Source organism: Tachyglossus aculeatus, chromosome 1 (genome assembly GCF_015852505.1).
Source record: "Tachyglossus aculeatus isolate mTacAcu1 chromosome 1, mTacAcu1.pri, whole genome shotgun sequence".
In the NCBI taxonomy this organism is placed as follows: domain Eukaryota; kingdom Metazoa; phylum Chordata; class Mammalia; order Monotremata; family Tachyglossidae; genus Tachyglossus; species Tachyglossus aculeatus.
In genome coordinates, this window is record NC_052066.1 from 60,333,175 (window position 1) to 60,356,382 (window position 23,208).

Genomic DNA, 23,208 nt, shown 5'->3' on the forward strand with positions numbered 1-23,208 from the left:
TAACACTGCCACAGGCCAGTGAGGAGGTGCAGAAGAGTGAACTCTTGTTTCTCCCCAACCTTTCACTGCTCCTACTACTACTGAGAATACACACTCAGAGTTCACTGTGTGCCAAGCAATGGTGATAAGGGAGGAGACACTACTAGATATTCAGGTTGGACACAGTCCCTATCACACATGAGGCTCATAATCTAAGAGGTAGGAGAGAAAACTGAGATCCAGAGAAGCTAACTGACTAGTCCAAGATCTTACAACAAGCCAGTGACCCCTCTTTTGCTTTTCACCCCAAACACTGGGTGCTCTGATAGGCTCTAGGGTCTCTAGTCTTCAATCACACAGAAAGCTTGTTTACTCATATTGTTTCAGCTTGGGAAGTAGTGTGGCCTGCTGAAAAGAGGATGAGTCTGATGGCGAGACAATCTGGGTTCTAATCTCAGCTCTATTACCTGCCTGCTATGTGACCTTGGGCAAGTCACTGAACTTCCCTGTGACTCCATTTCCTCATCTGTAAAATGGGGAATATTTATTCCCCTTCCTACTAAGGCTGTGAGCCCCATGTGTGACAGGGACCTGATTAACATATATCTGCCCCAGAGAATTGTACAGTGCTTGGCATACATTACGGCCCTAATAAATACCACAGTGATTTTGCTTCTATGCGGATCATCATCATCAACGGTTCGTATTGAGCGCTTACTATGTGCAGAGCTTACTATGTGGGGAAGTATATGATAACAGAGTTGGCAGACGTATTCCCTGCCCACAATGAGCTTACAGTCTAGAAGGGAAGACGGACTTTAATAGAAATAATGTATAACATAAACTTGACAGATATGTACATAAGTGCTGTGGGGCTGAGGATCAATCAGTAGTGCTTCTTCAGCATTACTCTGTGTTGATAACTGTACTAAGCGATGGGAAGAGGAAAAACAGTAGACACAAGCCCTCTTCTTAAGCTTGCAATTTATGATTTCCAAATTTTTCCAACTTGCACAGTTCTCTTCCTAGACCCTTCTACCTGTATTTCACTTTGCTCACATTATTCAGCTGCCCTGGCATTCCCTCCCTCCTAATAATAATAATAATGATGATGGTACTTGTTAAGCGCTCACTATGTGCCAGGCACTGTATTAAGCACTGGGGAGGATACAAGCAAATTGTCCCATGTGGGGCTCACAGTCTCAATGCCCATTTTACATATGAGGTAATGGAGGCCCAAATAAGTGAAGTGACTAGACCAAGGTCACATAGCAGACAAGTGGCAAAGCTGGGATTAGAACCCATGACCTCTAACTCCCAGGGCCATGCTCTATCCACTAGGCCATGCTGCTTGCTCCTCTCCCCTTCAGTCTACCAGACCATAGCTCTCCCTATCTTCAAATGCCACCTTCTTTAGGAAGCTTTCCCCAATTAATTCACATCATTCCATACCATGTCCCACCTTCAGCTATTCTTAGAATTTATGTTACATATGTTCATCTTTAGCACTTATGTATATATGCACATTCAATTCTGCTACTGGTGTACAGTAAACTCTTAATGAATACCACTGATATTTCATTACTCTACTTATTTATTTATTTATTCTATTTGTACATATCTATTCTATTTATTTTATTTTGTTAGTATGTTTGGTTTTGTTCTCTGTCTCCCCCTTTTAGACTGTGAGCCCACTGTTGGGTAGGGACTGTCTCTATATGTTGCCAATTTGTACTTCCCAAGCGCTTAGTACAGTGCTCTGCACATAGTAAGCGCTCAATAAATACAATTGATGATGATGATGATGATTTCATGTTGATATACTTTACAACGACCTGTATTATCCTTGTTCTTCCTCTTGCTTGCACTATTTGTAATCCACTTTTATCTGTCCCATTAGGCTGTAAGCTTCTTAAGGCCAGGGAATGGGTATTTGGGGTCTGTGGTACTCTCCCAAGCACTTATAGTGCTAGTGAGACTTTTAATAAGTGAGCAACAATTGACTAATTGAAGCACAGGGTAGAAAGAAAACCAAATTGCATGGATACCAGAAAGAAAGTTATCAGCTATGTGAAATGCAGGCTCTTAGGAGATGGCCATGGTATAACAATGAGGAATCACCATTGTGACTCAAAAGCTCTGGAAGAGAAGTGAAACCTTCTCCTGCCCATAAGCATTGCTGCCTGGAGTCAATCACTGAGGTTTCTGTGGAAAGTTGGGATTTGCCCTTGGGATCCAATTTTTAAAACTGAGCACACAAAAACATTAGGATTAATCCCAGTGCACTGTGGGTACTGCTCCTGGCAAGGGAAGAGAACCTCAGGGTTGGCTGCAGCCCAGTTCTGTGAGTAAAGGGTATCTTGAGTGTTATCTTGCAGGGTGGCCTCTGTCTCAAGACACTGAGACCATTTGATTTTACCTCAAACACGCAATGGTATTTATTTTTACTGTGTATACAGCACTGTACTAAGCACTTGGGAAAGTAAAATACAAAAGTACAGCAAGGTACAAAAGAGTTGGTAGACACATTATCTGCCATAAGGTGCCCTCAGTGTTTAGGGGCTAGGAAAAGAAATCAAATAAACATCTGGTGAAATTAATGGAAATATCAAGAGGGGCAAAGAATCATCCATGGGAAGTGATCTGAAGCTGAAGAAAGTCTCGTTCCAAAAGGCAAGACGGTCCATAAAACCAGACTGGAAAGAAATTTGAAATTTCCTTTTCAAATTGAAATTTTAAGACACAACCCCTTCATGACAATTCAGGGTTTAGGTTGGATGCTTTTTCTAAATTTTTAGATTTTTCAGGGAAACCCCCCCCCCATCAAACACAATTATCCTAAGTAATGTCCATGAAATAAATGCTAATGATCCTTTAAATTTCATTATAAGCAACTGCTATAAAATCAAGGCTTTAACACACAAATTAGTTAAAAACTGTACACTTACTCCATTGTAAATGAACTTCTTTGTGCTTTGGTTTCCCCAAGATCCTGGGTGGCCGACATTGACCTGGTGCAACACTTAATGTACGGACAGGTAGACTTTCAGAACACTAAAAGAGAACAGAAAAGAATAAATGAACCATTTGCTGTATCTGGGAGACAGCCCTTTTCTTAATTGTGGTATCCTCATTATATAGGCACAATAAGCAATTACAAACCCTTAACATATTTATTTTGAAGAGGAGGAATATTTTGATAGATGAAACCTATACACTTTTTATGCAATTATTACGAGATTTTCAATGAGCAAAAGCTGCAGGGCAACCCATTTATAATTTGGGAATTAAACTGGGGCATATATAAAACCCCCACAAAAAATTTCTGCAAATAATTTAGTAAATGAGGATTATGCTGATGTTCTTGGTGGTTTCACCCCTAAAATAACTTAAATAACTTCTCTCTGCCTCAGTTACCTCATCTGTAAAAATGGTGATTGACTGTGAGCCTCATATGGGACGTGGAATGTGTCCAACCTGATTATTTGTATCTACTCCAGCGCTTAGTACAGCACATAGGAAGCACTTAACAAATAACATTAAAAAAATCTGATTAGAGCCATCATCATCCTAGGACTATACAAGAACAAATGCACAGTGAATGATTTTTCCTCTACTGAAGGGCTCCATTATTGCCCGTGCTTTTGAGCCCTCTGAAATAAAAAGTTGACTTTTAACAACTTCACTGCCCATCTCCAGAGTGCAATACTACCTAAAACATATTATGCTCTAGAGGAAAACAATTCCTACCTGACTGTGCCCACCAGTACTGATGCAGCATGCCCGTAGTTTATACAAAGTGCCTGGTTTCAAGTGAGTACAAGTATATTCTGTAGCAGAGCCACTGTATGCCACTTCCCACTGATTGGCTGAAAAAAAAAAACACAAAAATATTTATTCAGTGAAGTTTGTTATTAGGAAAGGTTTAATATCCTCAGCCCTAAAGGATCTTTTAATAAATTTTAATTCTTATTTCCACATTTCATTGTGTTCCCATTCCCCACTACTGTTCATGCCCCTGGACAGACTGCCATAAAGGAGATAAGTGTTGGAAGTCCAAACGAAGAGTTAAAACATTAAAAGTAAAAAGATGTGGATTTAGAGATGCAGTAAGTGCTATGTGCTTTGCTTTAACTTGAGGACTTTCGGTATTCATCATATTCTCTGCTCTCTTCCTCCAAATGGCCTGATACGAAATATGGCCTGGGGATGCCTGGGAGAAGGAGAAGTGGCCTCAGGAAAGCTACTGAGAAGGAGTACGGCATGGTGGATAGAGCACGGGCCTGGAAGTTAGAAGACCATGAGTTCTAACTTCAGCTCTGCCACTCATCTGCTGTGTGACTTTGGGCAAGTCACTTCACTTCTCTGGGCCTCAGTACCTCATCTGTAAAATGGGGATCGAGACTGTGAGCCCCATGTGGGACAGGGACTGTGCCGAACCCGATTTGCTTATATCTACCCCAGTGCTTAATACAGTGCCGGGCGCATAGTAAGTGCTTACTAAATACCATAATTATTATTATTATGTAAGGTCATCAGGGGGTGGACACAGTCCCTATCCCACATGGGAGCTCACAGTCTAGAACAGGCATCAAATCCTCATGTCTGCCTCCCCGTCTAGACTGTAAACTTGGTAGGGTATGGGAACACGTCTACTAATTATGTTGTGTTGTACTCTTACAAGTGCTTAGCACATAGTAAGTGCTCAATAAGCACCACTGATTGATTGTGTGAGTGAGGAAACTGAGGCACAGAGAAGTTAAGTGATTTGCCCAGGGCCACAGAGAGGAAAGTGGCAGAGCTGTGATTAAAGTGGTATAAATTAAGTGGTGGAGTTCCCCGCCCGACAACACTTGTGTATATTTGTACATATTTATTATTCTATTTATTTTATTCATGATGTATATAAATCTATAATTTTATTTATTTATTTTGATGCTATTGATGCCTGTCTACTTGTTTTATTTTATTGGCTATCTCCCCCCTTCTAGACTGTGAGCCTGTTTGTTGGGTAGGGATTGTTTTTCTGTTGCCGAACTGTACTTTCCAAGCGCTTAGTACACTGTTCTGCACACAGTAAGCACTGAATGAATACGACTGAATGAATTAAAACCCATAGAACACAAGTATATATCTGTAATTTATTTGTTTATTTATGTACATTAATGTCTGTCCCCAGACTGTGAGCTCGTTGTGGGCAGGGAATATGTCTGTTGCATTGTACTCTCCCAAGCGCTTAGTACAGGGCTTTGTACACAGTAAGTGCTCAATAAATACAACTGAATGAATTATTATTATTATTATTATTAGCATTATTATTATTACTGACTGTAGCCTCCTTGCTGAGGTGCTGGGAAGTGAAGATGGGCCTGGGGAGGAGGAGGGAAAGCAATCCAGGAAATTACATTAGTCATCCTCCCCAAGGGCGCTAGTGGTCCATGAAGCAGAGAATGGAGACAGAATGGAGGACAATGTTGGAAGGTGCTGATTGCACCATTAACTATTCTGCATAAATGATTGCCTAGCCTAGCCTTCAATCTCTTCCTTCCACAGTCACTGATTAGTTTTACATTTAGGATGTATAACCAAAGGCAGCAGCATGGAAGTAGCATGGCCTAGTGAATAAAGCACAGGCCTGGGAGCCAGAACTGAGGCCTGGGTTCTAATTTCAGCCCTGCTACATTCAGAACGTAATCATCTGAATAGCCAGGCCAAAACAACTATTGAGGAAAAGAAGATTTAGGTACTACGATAACTCTGTATATTTATAATGATGACTCTTTACTTGTTTTGATGCTTATCTCCCCCCTTCTAGACTGTAAGCCCAGTGTGGGCAGGGATTGTCTCTATTGCTTAATTGTACCTTCCAAGTGCTTAGTACAGTGCTGTGCACAGTAAGTGTGCAATAAATATGACTGAATGAATGAATGATTGATATTGGTGCTTTGTAAAAGGACCTATTAAATATCTACTCCTGGATAAAAATTCAACCATGCCCATGTTTAACCAAGTACATGTAGCATGAATTACCTAATTCTAAAGGTAGTATGTCAAGAGAGTTAGATATTTTCTCATTAACCAAGTTAAATATGCTTTGAAGAGTTTGCCATTTTAATTTCAACTGCATTGAATTCCAATAAATTCTCATTAAATATATGTCAATGAGAGAACAATTACATAAATTTAATTTCACTTGTCCTAAAAATGTCCAGGACCTATCAAGGTGTTTTAATTGCAGAAGTGAAGTTTCCTTTATAGCTAGACTGTGAATTACAACCCTTATCCTAATGTTCCATTAAATCAATCAATGAAACTCTTAAAAACAAAGCAATACCAGTTGATTACCAATAGTCATTGCTAAATATTTATGTAGAGTATAATTCTATGACTCCTTAATCTGTGTCATTCTCAGGTAAAAAAAGAAATACTTTACACCCACTAATACAATGATAATAATAATAATAATAATAATAATAATAACAATAATGGCACTTATTAAGCGCTTACTATATGTGAAGCACTGTTCTAAGTGCTGGGGAGGTTACAAGGTGTCAGGGTGTCCCACCGGGTGGGGGTGGGGGGGCTCACAGTCTTAATCCCCATCTTACAGATGAGGTAACTGAGGCACAGAGAAGTTAAGTGACTTGCCCAAAGTCACACAGTTGACAATTGGCGGAGTCAGGATTTGAACCCATGACCTCTGACTCCAAAGCCCATGCTCTTTCCACTGAGCCACGCTGCTTCTCCTTAATATATTTAAGGAGATCAATACATTGTGCATTCTCATTCGGGTTGATTCAAGGCTTGATTAATTCATCAATTTCTGGGTCATTGATAATTTCCTCTTTTTGACATTTCTCTATTCATTAGCTCAAACACCAGAGGTTGATCGGGGGAAGAGAAAGAAAGTAAAACTAAAATCAGTGAATGTTTTTTCCTTGAGAGTGGCTCTGATCAGTGACTTACTGGAACAAAAGGTGAAACGTATTGGTTAAAATGAAACTCTCTCATCAACCTTACCTTCAGAAGTCCCTTCAGAAATCTCCAATAAGTATTTCAGGATTTCAGAACCACCATTGTCCTGTGGAGGATCTGAAAAAAACACGAATGTGTCTTTTTAAAGAGTCAGATTCCAGATTTTATAATTAAAATCATTGTTGCTATTTAAACGTGCTATTTCTCTAACCCTTTATGAAATCAGTACTCTCCTTAATTTGCAGGTTTCAAGACGAGCAAAGCATTTGTTCCAATGGGAGGGCAATTGCAAAGCAAGAAATGGGAGGGCTTAACTACTACATCTCTGCTTCTAAGAGAACAGTGCTACCGCCTTGTTAATAATTCACTTCGAAGAAGTCACAGAAGCACCAAATATCTGAATTGTCCTGGCGGCAAAATTCCTTTGTACAGGTAAAAAATGTAGGAAAAAACAACCTCCAAAAGCCTTGGAACACAAATTAATCAGAAGTGACAACAAAAAGACTGTCTGATTTTTCTGTTCTGAGGGAGTCAATGCAATCCTCATGACTCCCACAAGTAGTTGTGGTTTGGAACACAAACCTGGACAAGCCCTTAGCCCCTGAAGAGGGCACCAGTATCTGCCAATCTTCCATTTCTGTTAGCTTGGTAACTCCCTGGCCTCCAGCAATGTACCCTCCAAACCACAATCACATGGCTGATAAGCCTGACTTTTAATATCCCATCTATTTGACTGTCCCAACCTGCTCTTTCCACAGACGCAGAGGCAGCAAGATCTAGTGATAGAGCCCGGCCCTGGGAGTCAGAAGGACCTTATAGTCCCAGCTCCGCCACTTGTCAGCTTTGTGTGACCGTAGGCAAGTCATTTCACATCACTAAGCCTCAGTTACCGCATCTGTAAAATGGGGATTAAGACTGTGAGCCCCATGTGGGACATGGACTGTGTCCAACATAATTATCTTGAACCTACACCAGTGCTTAGTTAAAAAAAAGTAGTGATAATAGTGCATGTGCACACACCATGTCCTCCTTGCTCCTGTGGCCAGTGAGGGCAAGGAGAGAAGCAGTGCAGCCTAGTGTATAGAAGGACCTTGGTTCTAATCCCAGCTCCACCACTTGTCTGCTGTGTGACACTTCACACATTGACACTGTAAGTCACTTCACTTCTCTATGCCTCAGATACCTCATCTGTAAAATGGGCATTAAGTCCGTGAGCCCCTTGTGGGACAGGTACTGTTGTCCAACACAATTTGCTTGTTTCCACCCCAGCATATAGTAAGCGCCTAACAAATACAACAGTAAGGAGAGGGAGAAGCAACAGACTTGCATATTTTAATTAGGTTTTCTTGCACTGTTGTTAATGTAGTTTTCTCGCTGAGTTTTGGGAGTCTGGTTGGTAATACTTGTTGGCTTTTACAACAGGAGGCCTTAGATACTGTATGCTATTATTTGCCCTTCTCATCACTGAACCTGAGTTGGCCCTTGACCCACTAAAGTGGCAATGGCTAATGAACATTTCTTCAAGATGAATAAAGTTTAGAAGAATTTTTTAAACTACTCCCTAAGACTGATTACACGCTGACCCAGTTTTTGATGATCTATAATAACAATGATGGTATTTGTTAAGTGCTTACTATGTGCAAAGCACTGTTCTAAGCACTGGGGAGGTTACAAGGTGATCAGGTTGTCCCACAGGAGTGCTCACAGTTTTCATCCCCATTTTACAGATGAGGGAACTGAGGCCCGGAGAAGTTGAGTGCCCAAAGTCACACAGCTGACAGTTGGCGGAGTCGGAATTTGAACCCATGACCCCTGACTCCAAAGCCCGGGCTCTTTCCACTGAGCCACACTGCAGAGTCTCTAACTTCATCACTTAACACCACCCATTTTCCTCCTCAAACAAGCAGAAGTCCCTTACAGTTGGCTAAGAAGCAAGCCCAGCTCTCTCCATCTTACGTATCGGCTTCCTTCAACTGCTACTCCCCAGTTCCCGCTGCTCCTTCCTCCCATTCTAACTACATCCTGCTCTTGGTTCTTGGGCTTCTGATCCTAAGCTCACACCATTTTCCTGGCTGGCAATAGCTTTCTCCCTCTTCAAACCCACCAATCAGTTTCTGTCACCTTCAGAACCCTACTGAAATGCTCTAAGTAGCCTGATCCATTTCATTCCCTTTAACCCAAATCATGTCGACACTTTTTTATGGTATTTGCTTAAGTCCTTACAATGTGCCAGGCACCGTACTAAGCACTAGGGTAGATATAAGCTAATCATGCTAGACTCTGTCCATATCCCACATGGGGGCTCACAATCTTAATGCCCATTTTACAGCTGAGGTAACTGAAGCCCAGAGAAGTTCAGTGACTTGCCCAAGGTCACATGGCAGACATGTGGTAGAGTGGAATTAGAACCCAGATCCTTCTGACTCCCAAGCCTGTCTTCCATCCACTAGGCCACGCTGCTTCTTTCAGCTGCCCCCATCTCTTATGTGTTTATACCCACGATCCTCAGTACATATGCATTCAGCCTTATTAATTACATGTGCATATATTTGTGTTTATATTCATCTACAGGTGCTACTTATAAATCTGTCTCAACTTTCCATACTGTTGCTAATATTCGTAGCCTTCCTCCACATCCTGCTCCTGTTATTTGTAAATCGCTAGTTTATTTAGGGAGTAAGCTCACTGTGGGCAGGGAATGTGCCTACCAACTCTTTTATCTTGTACTCTCCCAAGTCCTTAGTACTCTGCACACAGTGAGCACTCACTAAATATGATTGAAGGCATTAACACATCTTTTGCTCCTGTGCCACTCTTCCAAGTGTTTCACAGGTGCTCAGTGCACACCTCTCTGCTCCTCAAAACCCCCCAATAATAATAATAAGTGTAGTATTTGTTAAGAATTTACAGTGTGCCAGGCACCGTACTAAACGCTGGGGTGGATATGAGCAAATCGGGTAGGACACAGTCTCTGGCCCATGTGGGGCTCACAGTCTCAGTCCCCATTTTACAGAGGAGGTAACTGAGGCCTAGAGAAGTGAATAGACTTGCTCAAGGTCCCACAGTAGACAAATGGTGGAGCCAGGTTTAGAACCCATGACTTTTTGACTCCCAGGCTCGTGCTCTATCCACTAAGCCATGGTTCAATGGCACCTAGTGTCTATCTGAATCAGGCAGAACCTCCTCATAACTGGTTTCAAGGCTCTCTCCAACAATACACTCTACGTCACACATCTGCTCTCCTTCACCTGCTGATTCTTTCCTCCTACACTAACCTAACTATACCACGCTAGTGACTCATACTGCCCCCCAGTTTTGGAATACCCTCCCTCCCCTAAATCAGACAGACCAATAGCCTTTCCCAAATTTCTAGTACCTATGGGCTTATTTGTACTCATCCTTAACCCTAGTGGATAATCATTCATTCGGCTATACATTTTATGTCTGACTCCCCAACTAATGTAAACTCCTTGAAGAGATGGAATCTGCCAATCGATTGCTTTGTACTTACCAAGTGCATATTACACAGTGCATTGCACTGTGGGTTCATGATAATAACATTTATTATTACTACACTTACTACACTAAGCACTCAATAAACACCACCGATTGAGAGATAAAAAAGGAAGGTACAGAATAATCTGACAGCCACAGAAAATTAAGTATCCATCCACACACACAACAAGCAATATACAATAGGGAGCTTTGTTATTTATATCCTAATTTCATTTAACTTTGACTATCACTAAAGATAGTTCTCATATCCAACCTGCGGATTATGACAATGATCAATGCACGCATGGAACACCCAACAGTGAAATGTGAATTGAATTTTTGCCTGCAATGAACTGAAATGGTTCTACGAATCAATAATGCCGCAATAAATTAAAAAAAAAAAAGCAAACATACCCCATTTAACGCTAAAGCCATGAGATGTAATGGGCCCTTTGATAAGGGGCCTCGTTGGAGGACCCGGTCTGTCAGGACTTGTTGTACAAACCAAAACATCACTTGGACAGCTTTTTCCTTCGACATTAGAAGCAATCAGCTAGAACAGTATCACAAAATAGGCACATATTTATATGTGAATCTTGAAACTTTCAGGGATTAATATCAACTGGCTGCTTGAATAACTTAAGGTTAACTGACAGAGGAAAAAAACACACATTAGAAAGACACAAAGCCCTACACGTTTAATCCATTTCAGGGACTACTATCTCTTTTCAGACCAATTTTGCTCCAAAGAAGGCTTGAAGAAAGGAGGTCCTCGGAGTTGAGGTGCCGACCAATTTCCACTTCAAAAGCAGTTTTCGTACAAAACTGGAACTTTGAAAATTTGAGAGTTTGGATTTCTGAACGTGGAGGCTCAATGCTGACCTTCTCGGGCAAGTCTTTTTCACCCTCCCTGTTGCTAGAGTTGCAGATTCGCCAAGGTCCCACAGGGTCAGAGATTCTGAACATAAACTGAGAGGCAGTCAGATAAATGTTGCCTGAATCATATCCCAAATTAAATGAGTGGAGAGATCCCAAAGGAAAAGAGGTGGTAACTTCACCTTTTCAATCCACACTATAACCTTGATATCTCTCAATATGACAGCAGTGGAAATTAGACATGGGTCCATAGATAGCATTTATTTTCTGCCCCAGAGAGTATTGCATGGCCTCAGAAGAGCAAAGACTAATTGGTTTTTCTTCATTCTAAAATGATGTTTCTTCAGTGCCCCGGGCCAGACACTGTTTATTGTAATATTGTACTCTGCGACCGCTTAGTACAGTGCTCTGCACACAGTAAGTGCTCAATAAATACAATTAGCTGCTGACTGGGAGCACCAGGCTCCAATCCAATTTCCCGGTCTCTTGTCCTCAACTCCATTCTTCTGGAGTATCATCACTGGCCCAGAACACCCCCGGTGTTGGGAGTCGGGCAGAGACCCGGCTTGACCAGGACCCACCAAGAAAGGTTGTCTGGTTATTACTTCCCAGTTGGACCCTAAACCCTTCTGGGAAATGCCCTCTGAGCAGTGCAGGGTCTGACTCACGGCTGGGGCCTGCCATCTGCCACCCTCTAGATTGTAAGCTCACTGTGGGCAGTCACTGTGTCTGTTATACTGTTAAACTGTACTCACCCAAGCACTCAGTACAGTGCTCTGCACACAAAGCGCTCAATAAATACCACTGATTGATTGATTCAGACAGGCCTGCCAGGGGAGAGGGAGATGGTGGTTTGGGGAACAATTATGAGAGCGGCCCCACGGCCCCAGGCCAGCCGATCTTCGAGACCCTAGAGCACTCGATTGTATTGTACTCTCAAGAACTCAGTACAGTGTCTCACACACAGTAAGAGCTCCAATAAGTCTGATTGATTCATTCAGCTTCTAAATGTTAACACGAAGACATGCTACCAGGTTTTCAGCTGAAATATTGCTAGACTTGAAAGAAAAGCTTTTAAAGGGACACACAAGACTACAATACTACAGCACTGCCAAACCTTAGTTAAAAATGACACAAATGGACAACACCGGATAAGAATATCAGAGATGATAATATCTGACTTAGTGAAAATGAATGAAGCAATGCCACCTTGTGGGGAAATGTTCAAAATACACATACACAGCTAACTATTTTTACGGTCCTATGTCAATATTCAATCACTGTTTCACCAAGAAATATTGATTAAACTGGTGAGAATCAGAAACTGGATATTACTTCTTTGACGATTACATACCTGTTTACCTTCTGAAAACATCAGCAAACCCATACCAAACAATAACCACACACATTACCACGACTAAGAGGGAAAACAATAAGACAATGGAAACATGATTTCATTTTACATTTAAATGTTTTAGATGCTTTGAAAGCATTACAGTGTTCTGCTCACTATAAATGCTTAATTGATAATGACGGCAATAGTGGCTCTATTTTTAATAAAGACCTTTTGCAATTTCTTGGTAACAGTTTTGGTTTTTTTGTATAGTGTTCATGACTACAAAAGTGTATTTATGAAAAATAGTATATTTTTTTTATTGGTCACTGACCTTCATTCCTTCTCAGTAAGCCCAATTTCTAAATCCAAAGTATCAATGCGATGAAATATTTTGAAAGAGTACACTAAAGTAGAAAAAGTTAAACATGCCCTGATGTGAAAATTACAGGCAATTCTTTTTGTTCCAACATACCATTTTCCACTGGTAAATGGATAAAATGGCTTCTTTTTAAAACTGCTCACCCATCTTGCAAAGAATACAAATAACTTACTCTAAATTTATACTGTGTGCTTCTTTTGAGATTTTTCACAGTACAGGTTACATCTTCTCCAGTGTATTTTGGATGAAAAAGGTTATCCTGAAGGGTAAAATCAGAAGTAAATATCAAGATCTTGAAATGTGGCTAAATGTCACCTTTACAGATAAGGTAAAAAAATCCCCATGTCTAGCGATCTTCACCATTTGGTCTTCCCCGGTTAAGCTGGGCATAAGTGCTCTGCATGTAATACTTCCTGACCTTCTGTAGTCTAAAATCTAAAATTGACAGTGATGGTATATATTCATTCATTCATTCAATCATATTTATTAAGCACTTATTGTGTGCAACACACTGTACTAAGCACTAGGGAGAGTTCACTATAACAATAAACAGGCATATTCTCTTTATCCATTTTTATCCTCCAAATTTAGGTGGGCTTTTATATGTCCCCAGTTCAAATCTTTTAGGCTAAGCATACTTTCTTTTAAGCCCTGGCTGTGCTAATTTGAAGGGTCTCTATACATTATCATTATTATTATTTTTTTAAATTATAGTAACTGGAATGGGAGCGGCAAGTTACACGACACGCTTGGGGAAATAGTATAGATTTTTAAAAACAAAAAGACTGACTTTATAGGCTATTGAAAAAGCTATTGCAGGGACAGCAGGACGAACCCGGGAGGCAGAAGACCTATGGTTTCATCCTGGCTATGTCACATACCTGCTATGAGACCTTGGACAAGTCACCTCTCATCATCTGCAAAATGGGGATTCAATATCTGTTCTCCCTCCCAGTTAGACTGAGACCTCCATGTGAAATGGGGACTAGGTCCTGCCTGATTGTCTTGTACCTATCTACCCCAGCATTCAGGGCAGTTCTTGTCACATAGTAAGCATTTAACAATTATTATTATTATTATTATTATTACCCTTCTCTGATATGGATATATAAATCACAAAACAGCATCCTGTGACTAAGTGGGACCCTATGAAAATATTTCAAATCTGAATTGCTCGATCGTGAGGATATCATGGGGCACAGAGTGTGCTATGTAATACGCCCTCTGTTGAGTTTCCTAAATATACACGGTCAACTATTAGCAAGGAGAGAAAAATACAAGTCGTAGTCCTTTTCTCTTCAGAATAGACGGATATAAGTATGGACAGTCAGATGGGAGACTTTGGGCACTTGATATTCACCTCACCCTCAGCCCCACAGCACTTATGTACAGATCCGTAAATTATCTGTCAATGTTTATCCCCCTCTCTAGACCGTACGCTCTTTGTGGGCAGGGAATGTGTCTGCCAACTCTGGTGGGTTGTACTCTCCCAAATGCTTAGTACAGAGCTCTGCACACAGTAAGAGCTCAATAAATACCACTGATTTAGAGAGCAGGAAGCAGCGCTTCTACTTTACTTTATTAAAGTAACATTTATTAAAGTGCTTGTCTTTAGTAGCAAACCCGAGATGAGGCCCCAAGATACGTGAGTGTTGATTGGCTCAGGGAAACATTCATGGACATTAGAGCCAGAAGACTTACATTATCTTCCTCCTGAATTTCCAATGTGTATGTAATTCCCTCCTCAGGCGAACAGCTTTCTGGCTTATTCCACTGCAACGTGATCCATGTGACTCCGGCTCGAACAAGTCTTGGTGCGGCGGGGATTTGAGGAATGTTTCCTGATGTGTAGCACACTACTTCTTGGCTATACCCACTACAAGGGAAGAGATTGAGACAAGAGTTTAGGGCTTTATATTCCCAATTAACAACCCCTATTACAGAGTTGATTTTGTTTTTAATGTGGTTGATGTGGGATAGTAGCCATCAATGCCTTATTTTAGAAATGACAAGTAGTTGGGTAAGCGGAATGCTTTAAACTAAACAAATGTTGCTTTATAAACTTCCTATGGGTACATATACACACACATATATGTAATATTCCCCTTTCTACATATGCCCTAGATTCTACATTCAGCCATGAATAAGTCAACTGAAATATTTTGTAATGGCTTCTCCGTAATGAAATCATCTGAATAATATTACTGTGGTAATATTACAACATCTCCCTAAAACTCAAAGTTCAACAAGAAGAATCTAATTCACCCTTGCAAAATCCCAGGGAGGTAAGGGAAGAATACTAATTGTTTTGCTTGAAACACCACTAGGATATAGTAGAGCCCCAAAATATTTGGTGAACATAGGTTGCCCAGAGCTATTTCAGGGGTCTAACTTGAATTTATTTCAGCCATTTTTATCCTTAGCTTAATTTTAATGATAGACAAATTTGAATTTAATTTAGAATTTAGAATTCTAGTCTCCCCTCTTTGCCCGACTTGAGAAGGATCATGGCCCAGGGATAGAACACGGGCCGGGGAGTCAGAAGGACCTGGGTTCTAATCCTGGCTCTGCCCTTTGTCTGCTGTGTGACTTCTCTGTGCCTCAGATGTCTCATATGTATAAAGGGGATTAAGACTGAGGCCCATGTGGCGCAGGGATTCATCCCAACCTTATTTGCTTGTATCCACCCCAGCATATAGTACAGTGCCCGGTACATAATAAGTGCTTAACAAATACCACAATCATTATTTTTATTACTATTATTGTTCCATGTCAGGACTAAACACCCGACAACATGTATAAGGAATCACATCCCCGCTACCCATGGATTCCAGAAGATACCACGCCCCGCCCCTGCCCAAGAGCCCTAAAAGAGATTCACCTAAGGGCAAAAAAAAAACCCAAAACAGTCACAGTGTATGAGGAGAGGAGAATCAGAGGATGAATTGTGTGACCTCAGATGGTGTGGTGGCAGCTGGAAAAGAACTATCTTTTTGTGGGAAATGGAAGAGGCAAGAAACTGGGATCACCTAAAAAATCGTTTTGGGACAACTTGGGTTCTGGCCCGAGATAATAATATTTGGGGGTATTTCTTAAGTGCTTACTATGTGCCAAGCACTGTTCTAAGCACTGGAGTTGATGTAAGCTAATCAAGTTGGGGAGCTGGAGGATAGAGTGGGACCACCTGCATTCCCTGCAGTTAATGACCCCACAGACACTTCTTGACTGTAAGCTTGTTGTGGGCAGGAAACTTGTCTACCAACTCTGTGAAACTGTACCCTCCTAAGTGCTCTTCTAGATTGTGAGCCCACTGTTGGGTAGGGACTGTCTCTATATGTTGCCAACTTCCAAGCACTTAGTACAGTGCTCTGCACATAGTAAGCGCTCAATAAATACGATTGAATGGATGAATGAATGTACCGAGAGCCTGGAACGTACGATTCGGCAATAGAAACAATCCCTACCCAACAATGGGTGGTACTTGTGAAGCGCTTAATAATATATTTGCCAAGCACTGTTCTAAGTGCTGGGGTACAAGTTAATCAGGTTGGACACAGTCCCCTTCCCACATGGGGCGCACACTCTTAATCCCTATTTTAGAAATGAGATAACTGAGGCCCAGAGAAGTTACGTGACTTGCCCAAGGTCACACTGAAAACACGTGGCAGAGGAAGAATTAGATCCGAGGTCCTTCTGACTCCCAGGCTAGTGCTTTATCCACTAAGCCGCACTGCTTCTTCCCTGTACACAGAAAGTGCTCAATAAATATGACTGACTGATTGATTGCCATGGAGGTTGGGGCAGGAGGGAATATGGGTAATCACAGGGAGCGGCAACAGGACAGGGCTTGGCTTTTGGCTTCAGAATATGCTTATCAGTGTTGTCTTCCACTGTGGATGGTTTAAAAGTTCTGGGAATACAATTTCCTGTTACCGCTGGAGAGGAAAGTTCTCAAAGCCAGAATTCTGCCTCAGGGTCCCCAAGGATGGTAATCTGCATCACCCAGGACCAGGTTCAGACACGCAGCTGCTCCTTCCCTCCCAAAGTACTGTGTCCAGAACCATCTGGACTTGGGTTTTCCGTTGAATTTACTACTGGTGGCTTCATTACTGTGACCCCTCCTCCTCCTCCCCCGCCACTGCCTTTCTCTTTTGAAACACCTACAGCTAACTGAAAAAGGAAACAGAATGAAAACTGCTAAAGCGATGAAAGGAGGCTTAGACACATCACTTGAAAAAAAAACACCCAACAACTTGGATTTCTTTTCAAATCTGGACTGTTGCTGTCTTGTTTTTCTTGGTTCACAGAGTTCCCTGGTGGGGCCTTCACATAACAGATGTATTCCTGTTATGTTAGGAAGAGGCCCCACGACAGCATTTAACACTTCAGAAGGGAATCTGACATCTCTTCAGCTTAATCTCCTCAATCTGAACATTCTCAAATTAGCTCAGGGTGAGGTAAGCAATGCTGCTCAGGCCCGCAGAGGATGGAATAGAACTTCCCCAATTCCAGGTGAAATGCTAGAGGAAGAGAAGCTAGGAGAAAGACTTACCTTGTGCCTATGTCATTGCGCGCGGCCAGCCTGAAAGTATATACCATTGCGGGACAAAGCTTAGTCAACTTGCAGTGCTTCTGGCTCCCGAAATAACATTCTCTGAAACCACTGTTTCTTTTTCCCTAGAAAATGAATAATACACATGTGTCATTCTTTCATGACGGCCAAGAGATTCGGAAGAAGAGTTCTGAACTGGCTCGATTTCTTGGTCTCGTGAGGAGAAAGGAAACCCAAGGAGTGACACTCTTGCTGAAAACAACAGGGCCTCAAACGCAGCATCTGTCTGAAAGTATAACAGAGTTGGTAGACACAGTCCCTGCCCACAACACGCTTGCAGTCTAGTGGGGCAAACAGACATTTACAGGAATAAATACATTTTGGATATCAAACAATCAATGATATTTATTGAGTACTTACTAGGTGCAGAGGACTGTACTAAATGTTTGGGAGATGTGGAGCTGACGGAGGGGTGAATAAAGGGTGATGTGAATCTAAGTGTAAGAGTGACAAAGAAGGGAGTGGAAGAAGAGAAAATTCTGACAAGAAAGGCCTCTTGGAGAAGATATTCTTTAATAAGGTTTTGAAGGTGGGGAGAGTGATTGTCTGTCAGATCTGAAGAGGGAGGGTGTTCCAGGGCAGAGGCAGGACGTGGGTGAGAGGCTGGAAGCGATATACATGAGACTGAGGTACAGTAAGTAGGGTGGCACTTTTTTATCGTATTTATTGAGCACTTACTGTGTGCAGAGCACTGTACTAAGCACTTGGGAAGTACAAGTTGGCAACATATAGAGATGGTCCCTACCCAACAGCGGGCTCACTTGAAGAGCAAAGTGTGTGGACTGGATTGTAGTAGGAGAGCAGTGAGGCAAGGTATGAGGGAGCAATTGAGTGATTTAAAGCTGACACTAAGGTGTTTCTGTTTGGTGTGTTGGCAGATGGGCAACCTATGGAGGTTCTTAAGGAGTGGGGAAACATGGACTGAATGGTTTTGTACATAAATGACCAGGGTAGCTGAATGAAATATTAGCTGGAATGGGGAGAGATAGGAGGCAGGGAGGCCAGCAAGGAGGCTGATGCTGTAATCAAGATGGAATAGGATAAATGCTTGGATTGTCATGGTAGCAGTTCAGATGTAGAAGAAAGGGGGGATTTTAGCGATGTTGCGAAGGTTGAACTAAGAGGATTTGGTGACTTTGAAAACGTGAGTTGAATGTGAAAGGAGTCAAGGAAAATGCCAAAGTTACAGACTTGTGAGAGGGAGGATGATAGTGCTGGGAAGTAATGGGAAAGTCAGGGGGAAGGACAGGGTTTGAGTGGGAAGATAAAGAGTTCTGTTTTGGACATCTTAAGTTTGGATTTCAGTGGGACATCCAAGTAGACATGTCCTGGAGGCAGGAGGAAATATGAGACTGCAGAGAAGGAGAGAGATCAGAGCTGGAGATTTAGACTTTGGTATCATCATAGAGGTGAAAGTTGAAGCCATGGGAATGAATCAGTTCTCCAAGGGAGTGGATGTAGATGGAGAATAGAAAGGGACCCAGAATTGAACCTGGAGGGCCTCCCACAGTTAAGGGTTGGGAGGCAGAGGAGGATGGCACTAGTAGTCACGGGGCAAAGACAGCTTTTACAGGACAAGTTTTCCAAAGCTATCCTCTTTGGCTCTCATTTATCACTTAAGCTCTTTAAATTGGCTGTTTTCATGCACAAAATTGAAGCCACTAGGGTGTTGAATCGTAAGGCCTTGGCAAAACTTATCCCTTAAATAACGTTCAATTTAATACTGCTGAACTACTAGCCTCTGAAAGATCTGCCTCACTGTCCCTCCTGCTCAGATTGCAGCCTCCCCAGTGGGCACCTACAGCCTCTACCTAGCTTTGAGCTATTACTGAGTGGGAATTCATCTTAAATAATTTCTGAAAAGACTGGTGAAGATGTGTACCTTTAACAAGTAGAAGCAGCATGGCCTAGTGGAAAGAGCTTGGGCTAGGGAGTCAGAGGACATGGGTTCTAATCCTGGCTCCACCATGTGTCTGCTGTGTGATCTTGAGCAAGTCACTTCACTTCTCTGTGCTACAGTCACCTTATCTGTAAAATGGGGGTGAAGACTGTGAGCCCCATGGGGGAACAAGGGCTGTCTGATTTGATTACCTTGTATTTAACCCAGTACTTAGAACGGTCCTTGGAACATAGTAAGTACTAACAAAAACCGCAATTATTATTAAATGACCAATCTCTCATCCTAATAGGATCCCAACCAGTTAAATACTCCTGGACAACACACTTCTGTAATGTTCACAGCATCGTCGAACCTCATGGCAGAATCATTCATTCATTCTATCGTATTTACTGAGCACTTACTGTGTGCAGAGCACTGTACTAAGTGCTTGGGAAGTACAAGTTGGCAACGTATAGAGACGTCCCTACCCAACAATGGGCTCACAGTCTAGAAAGGAGAGACAACAAAACATGTAGACAGGTGTCAAAGTCATCAGAACAAACAGAATCGCCCAGAATCCAGAGCTGAATGTGCAGAAAAACCCACAAAGACACGTTTTGACTTGCTATCTAAATTTAATTCCCCTTACATCAACGGTAACTACAATGCAATTTTTCTATAACCAAAAGAGTGGAAAGAGCACGGACCTTGGACTCAGAAGAACTGGATTCTAATCCTGGCTCTGCCACTTGTCTGCAGTGTGACCTTGGGTAAGTCACTTAACTTCTCTGTGCTTCAGTTTCCTCATCTGTGAAATGAGAATTCAATTCCTGTTCTCCCTCCCACTTACACTGTGAGCCTCAAGTGGAAAAGGCTGCGTCCAATGTCATTATCTTGTATCGACACCAGAGCTTTGTTCAGGTAAAAAGTAAGTGTTCAATGAATACTATCATTATAATAATAATCATTATTACTGGAATTTACTTAGCAGTATTAAAATAATCTTTGCTTTCAAAAAATCTCCAGATTCTGAGGGGTTACCAGAAACACTCATGTGTGGTTTACTGAAGTCAACTTAATAGCTCACCCAATATTTCTGCAATAGAATATCTGATTCAACACATACGAAGCAAGAATCAAAAGATTTTTAAACCTCAGTTGAGCAGACTGGCAAAATGCACGAAAGAAAAATTGACCCAGATCCTCAGTGAAGTAACGATAATAGTAATAATATTTGTTAAGCACTTACTGTGTATCAAACACTCTATTAAGCAATGGTCAGACACAGTTCCTGACACACATGGGGCTCAAGACCTATCAGTGAAACGGTAAATAATAATGGCTCACAGTTTTCATCCCCATTTTACAGGTGAGGTAATTGATGCACAGCAAAGTGAAATAACTTGCCCAAGGTCACACAGCAGATAGGTGGCAGAGCTGGGATCAAAACCCATGAACTTCTGACTCTCAGGCCCATGCTCGATCCACTATGCCACGCTGCTTACTACGCTGTCCGTTTCTGATAATAGTGATAATTAGGGTATTTATTAAGCACTGGCCTTATATGGGGAGACATAAGAAATTCAGACCAGACCCAGGCCCTGTACCACATGGGGCTTACCACTTTCCTTCCACAGGATGGTGTTGAGGTCCGGCCCGGCCTTCAGTGTGCAAGAAAAGTGCTAACACTATGTGTTAGCTTCACCCCTTCCCACTCAGTAAGCCCCTTTATTTTACTTTACTGTTGTACACAGTAGGAAAGTACCAATCAAAATTCTGAGGTGATCACCCCTGGGACCACCAATCCTTGCTCTGAAATATGTCATCAGCCTCCCACCCTGTTAAACACTCTTGGACAACAGACAGACTTCTGTAATGCTCACAGCATCGACAGAATCTCTCTGAATGTGCAGAGATCTCCCAAAAGCCAGGTTCTGACTCTCTGACTAAATTTAATTCCCCTTACACCAACTGTCACTAAAGTGAAATTTTTTTTTATAACGGAGATTCTCCAAGAATATAATTATCACATTATAGCAGAAATGACTGTACCACTTTTTTCAACTGAACCCAATTGTTATGTTAGAAAGTGATAAAGTACTTTGTCACCTGAGGGAAGTAACGGTGCTTTACAATCTCACACAAATATGTTGCCTGTTAAACTTGAGTGTTACGTTAATGACACCCAATTTTTCCTAAAAAATGTTTATTTACTGAATTTGCATAATTCATGTAGTATATGATTACACTGTAGCAGATATTGGGTATGTGTATCCATTCCACATTGCTGCATACCCAACTGCCCTTCTATTTCTAGTCCTGAACTCAGGCAGAATAAACTAAGAAAGATATATTCTGTAGTTATCCAGATTCTTTCCAGATTCTCTTCTGGAACCTCTTTACCCGAATTTCCTGTTCCGTTTTCTGTTGTGTCTCCTGCCACTTAGAACTATTGCCAGTAAAAAGAAAAAAAAAGTATTCTTTTCCAGATTTAAAGATGGGCAGCCAGTTTTGGGCAGAGCTGGGGAGGGAAAGGGACCCCAAGTGTAGACATTTCATTTTATTAGGGATTTCTGGGGATCGGTAGTGATCATCACCATCAGTATTTTTAAACATGGGAAAAGTTATTGAGCAGAGCATTATATTCTCCCAAGCACTTAGTACAGTACTCTGCACACAGTAAGTGCTCAATAAATATCATTGGTTGATTCATTACTTAGAAACATATAAAACTAGAAGACATGGTCTCTGCCCACAAGGACCTTAAAATCTAGTAAAATACACATTTGTTCATTCATTCAATCGTATTTACTGAGCATTTACTGTGTGCAAAGCACTGTACTACACGCTTGGTGGAGTACAATGAAACAAGACAGACACATTTCCTGCCCAGAGCTTACATAGATAATATACCATCAGTTCTTCTATAACAAGGGTAGGGTGTTCCAAAAGAGTACAAGTGCCTTGATCAACACCACAAGAATAAGCAAAAACCGTGTATTCCAATATTATAATGCCTTTTACCCACTGTGGAAAGAACGTTCTCTTATTCCTTAGTACTGTTCTATCCAAAAGGTGTGTTTTATTAGGGAAGAACTGACTGCTCATCATCATCATCATCAATCATATTTATTGAGCGCTTACTGTGTGCAGAGCACTGTACTAAGCGCTTGGGAAGTACAAATTGGCAACATATAGAGACAGTCCCTACCCAACAGTGGGCTCACAGTCTAAAAGGGGGAGACAAAACCAAACATACTAACAAAATAAAATAAATAGAATCGATATGTACAAGTAAAATAAATAAATAAATAAATGCAGTAATAAATATGTACAAACATATATACATATATACAGGTGCTGTGGGGAAGGGAAGGAGGTAAGATGGGGGGATGGAGAGGGGGACAAGGGGGAGAGGAAGGAAGGGGCTCAGTCTGGGAAGGCCTCCTGGAGGAGGTGAGCTCTCAGTAGGGCCTTGAAGGGAGGAAGAGAGCTAGCTTGGCGGATGGGCAGAAGGAGGGCATTCCAGGCCCAGGGGATGACGTGGGCCGGGGGTCGATGGCGGGACAGGCGAGAACGAGGTACGGTGAGGAGATTAGCGGTGGAGGAGCGGAGGGTGCGGGCTGGGCTGTAGAAGGAGAGAAGGGAGGTGAGGTAGGAGGGGGCGAGGGGATGGA

At 41.7% G+C, this 23,208-nt stretch overlaps 1 protein-coding gene across 2 annotated transcripts in view; it reads right to left on the bottom strand.

The window, feature by feature from the left end:
- Positions 1–23,208, bottom strand: part of FNDC3B (fibronectin type III domain containing 3B) — a 423,729-nt gene that overhangs the window by 67,508 nt on the left and 333,013 nt on the right. For both annotated transcript variants that reach the window (XM_038748752.1, XM_038748114.1), the window contains exons 12-18: positions 17,593–17,717; positions 14,742–14,916; positions 13,213–13,299; positions 10,864–11,002; positions 7,000–7,071; positions 3,730–3,848; positions 2,928–3,033 (exon numbers count right to left, since the gene is read on the bottom strand). In XM_038748752.1, the coding sequence (XP_038604680.1) occupies positions 2,928–3,033; positions 3,730–3,848; positions 7,000–7,071; positions 10,864–11,002; positions 13,213–13,299; positions 14,742–14,916; positions 17,593–17,717 (823 nt within the window). The remainder of the gene's footprint in view (positions 1–2,927; positions 3,034–3,729; positions 3,849–6,999; positions 7,072–10,863; positions 11,003–13,212; positions 13,300–14,741; positions 14,917–17,592; positions 17,718–23,208) is intronic.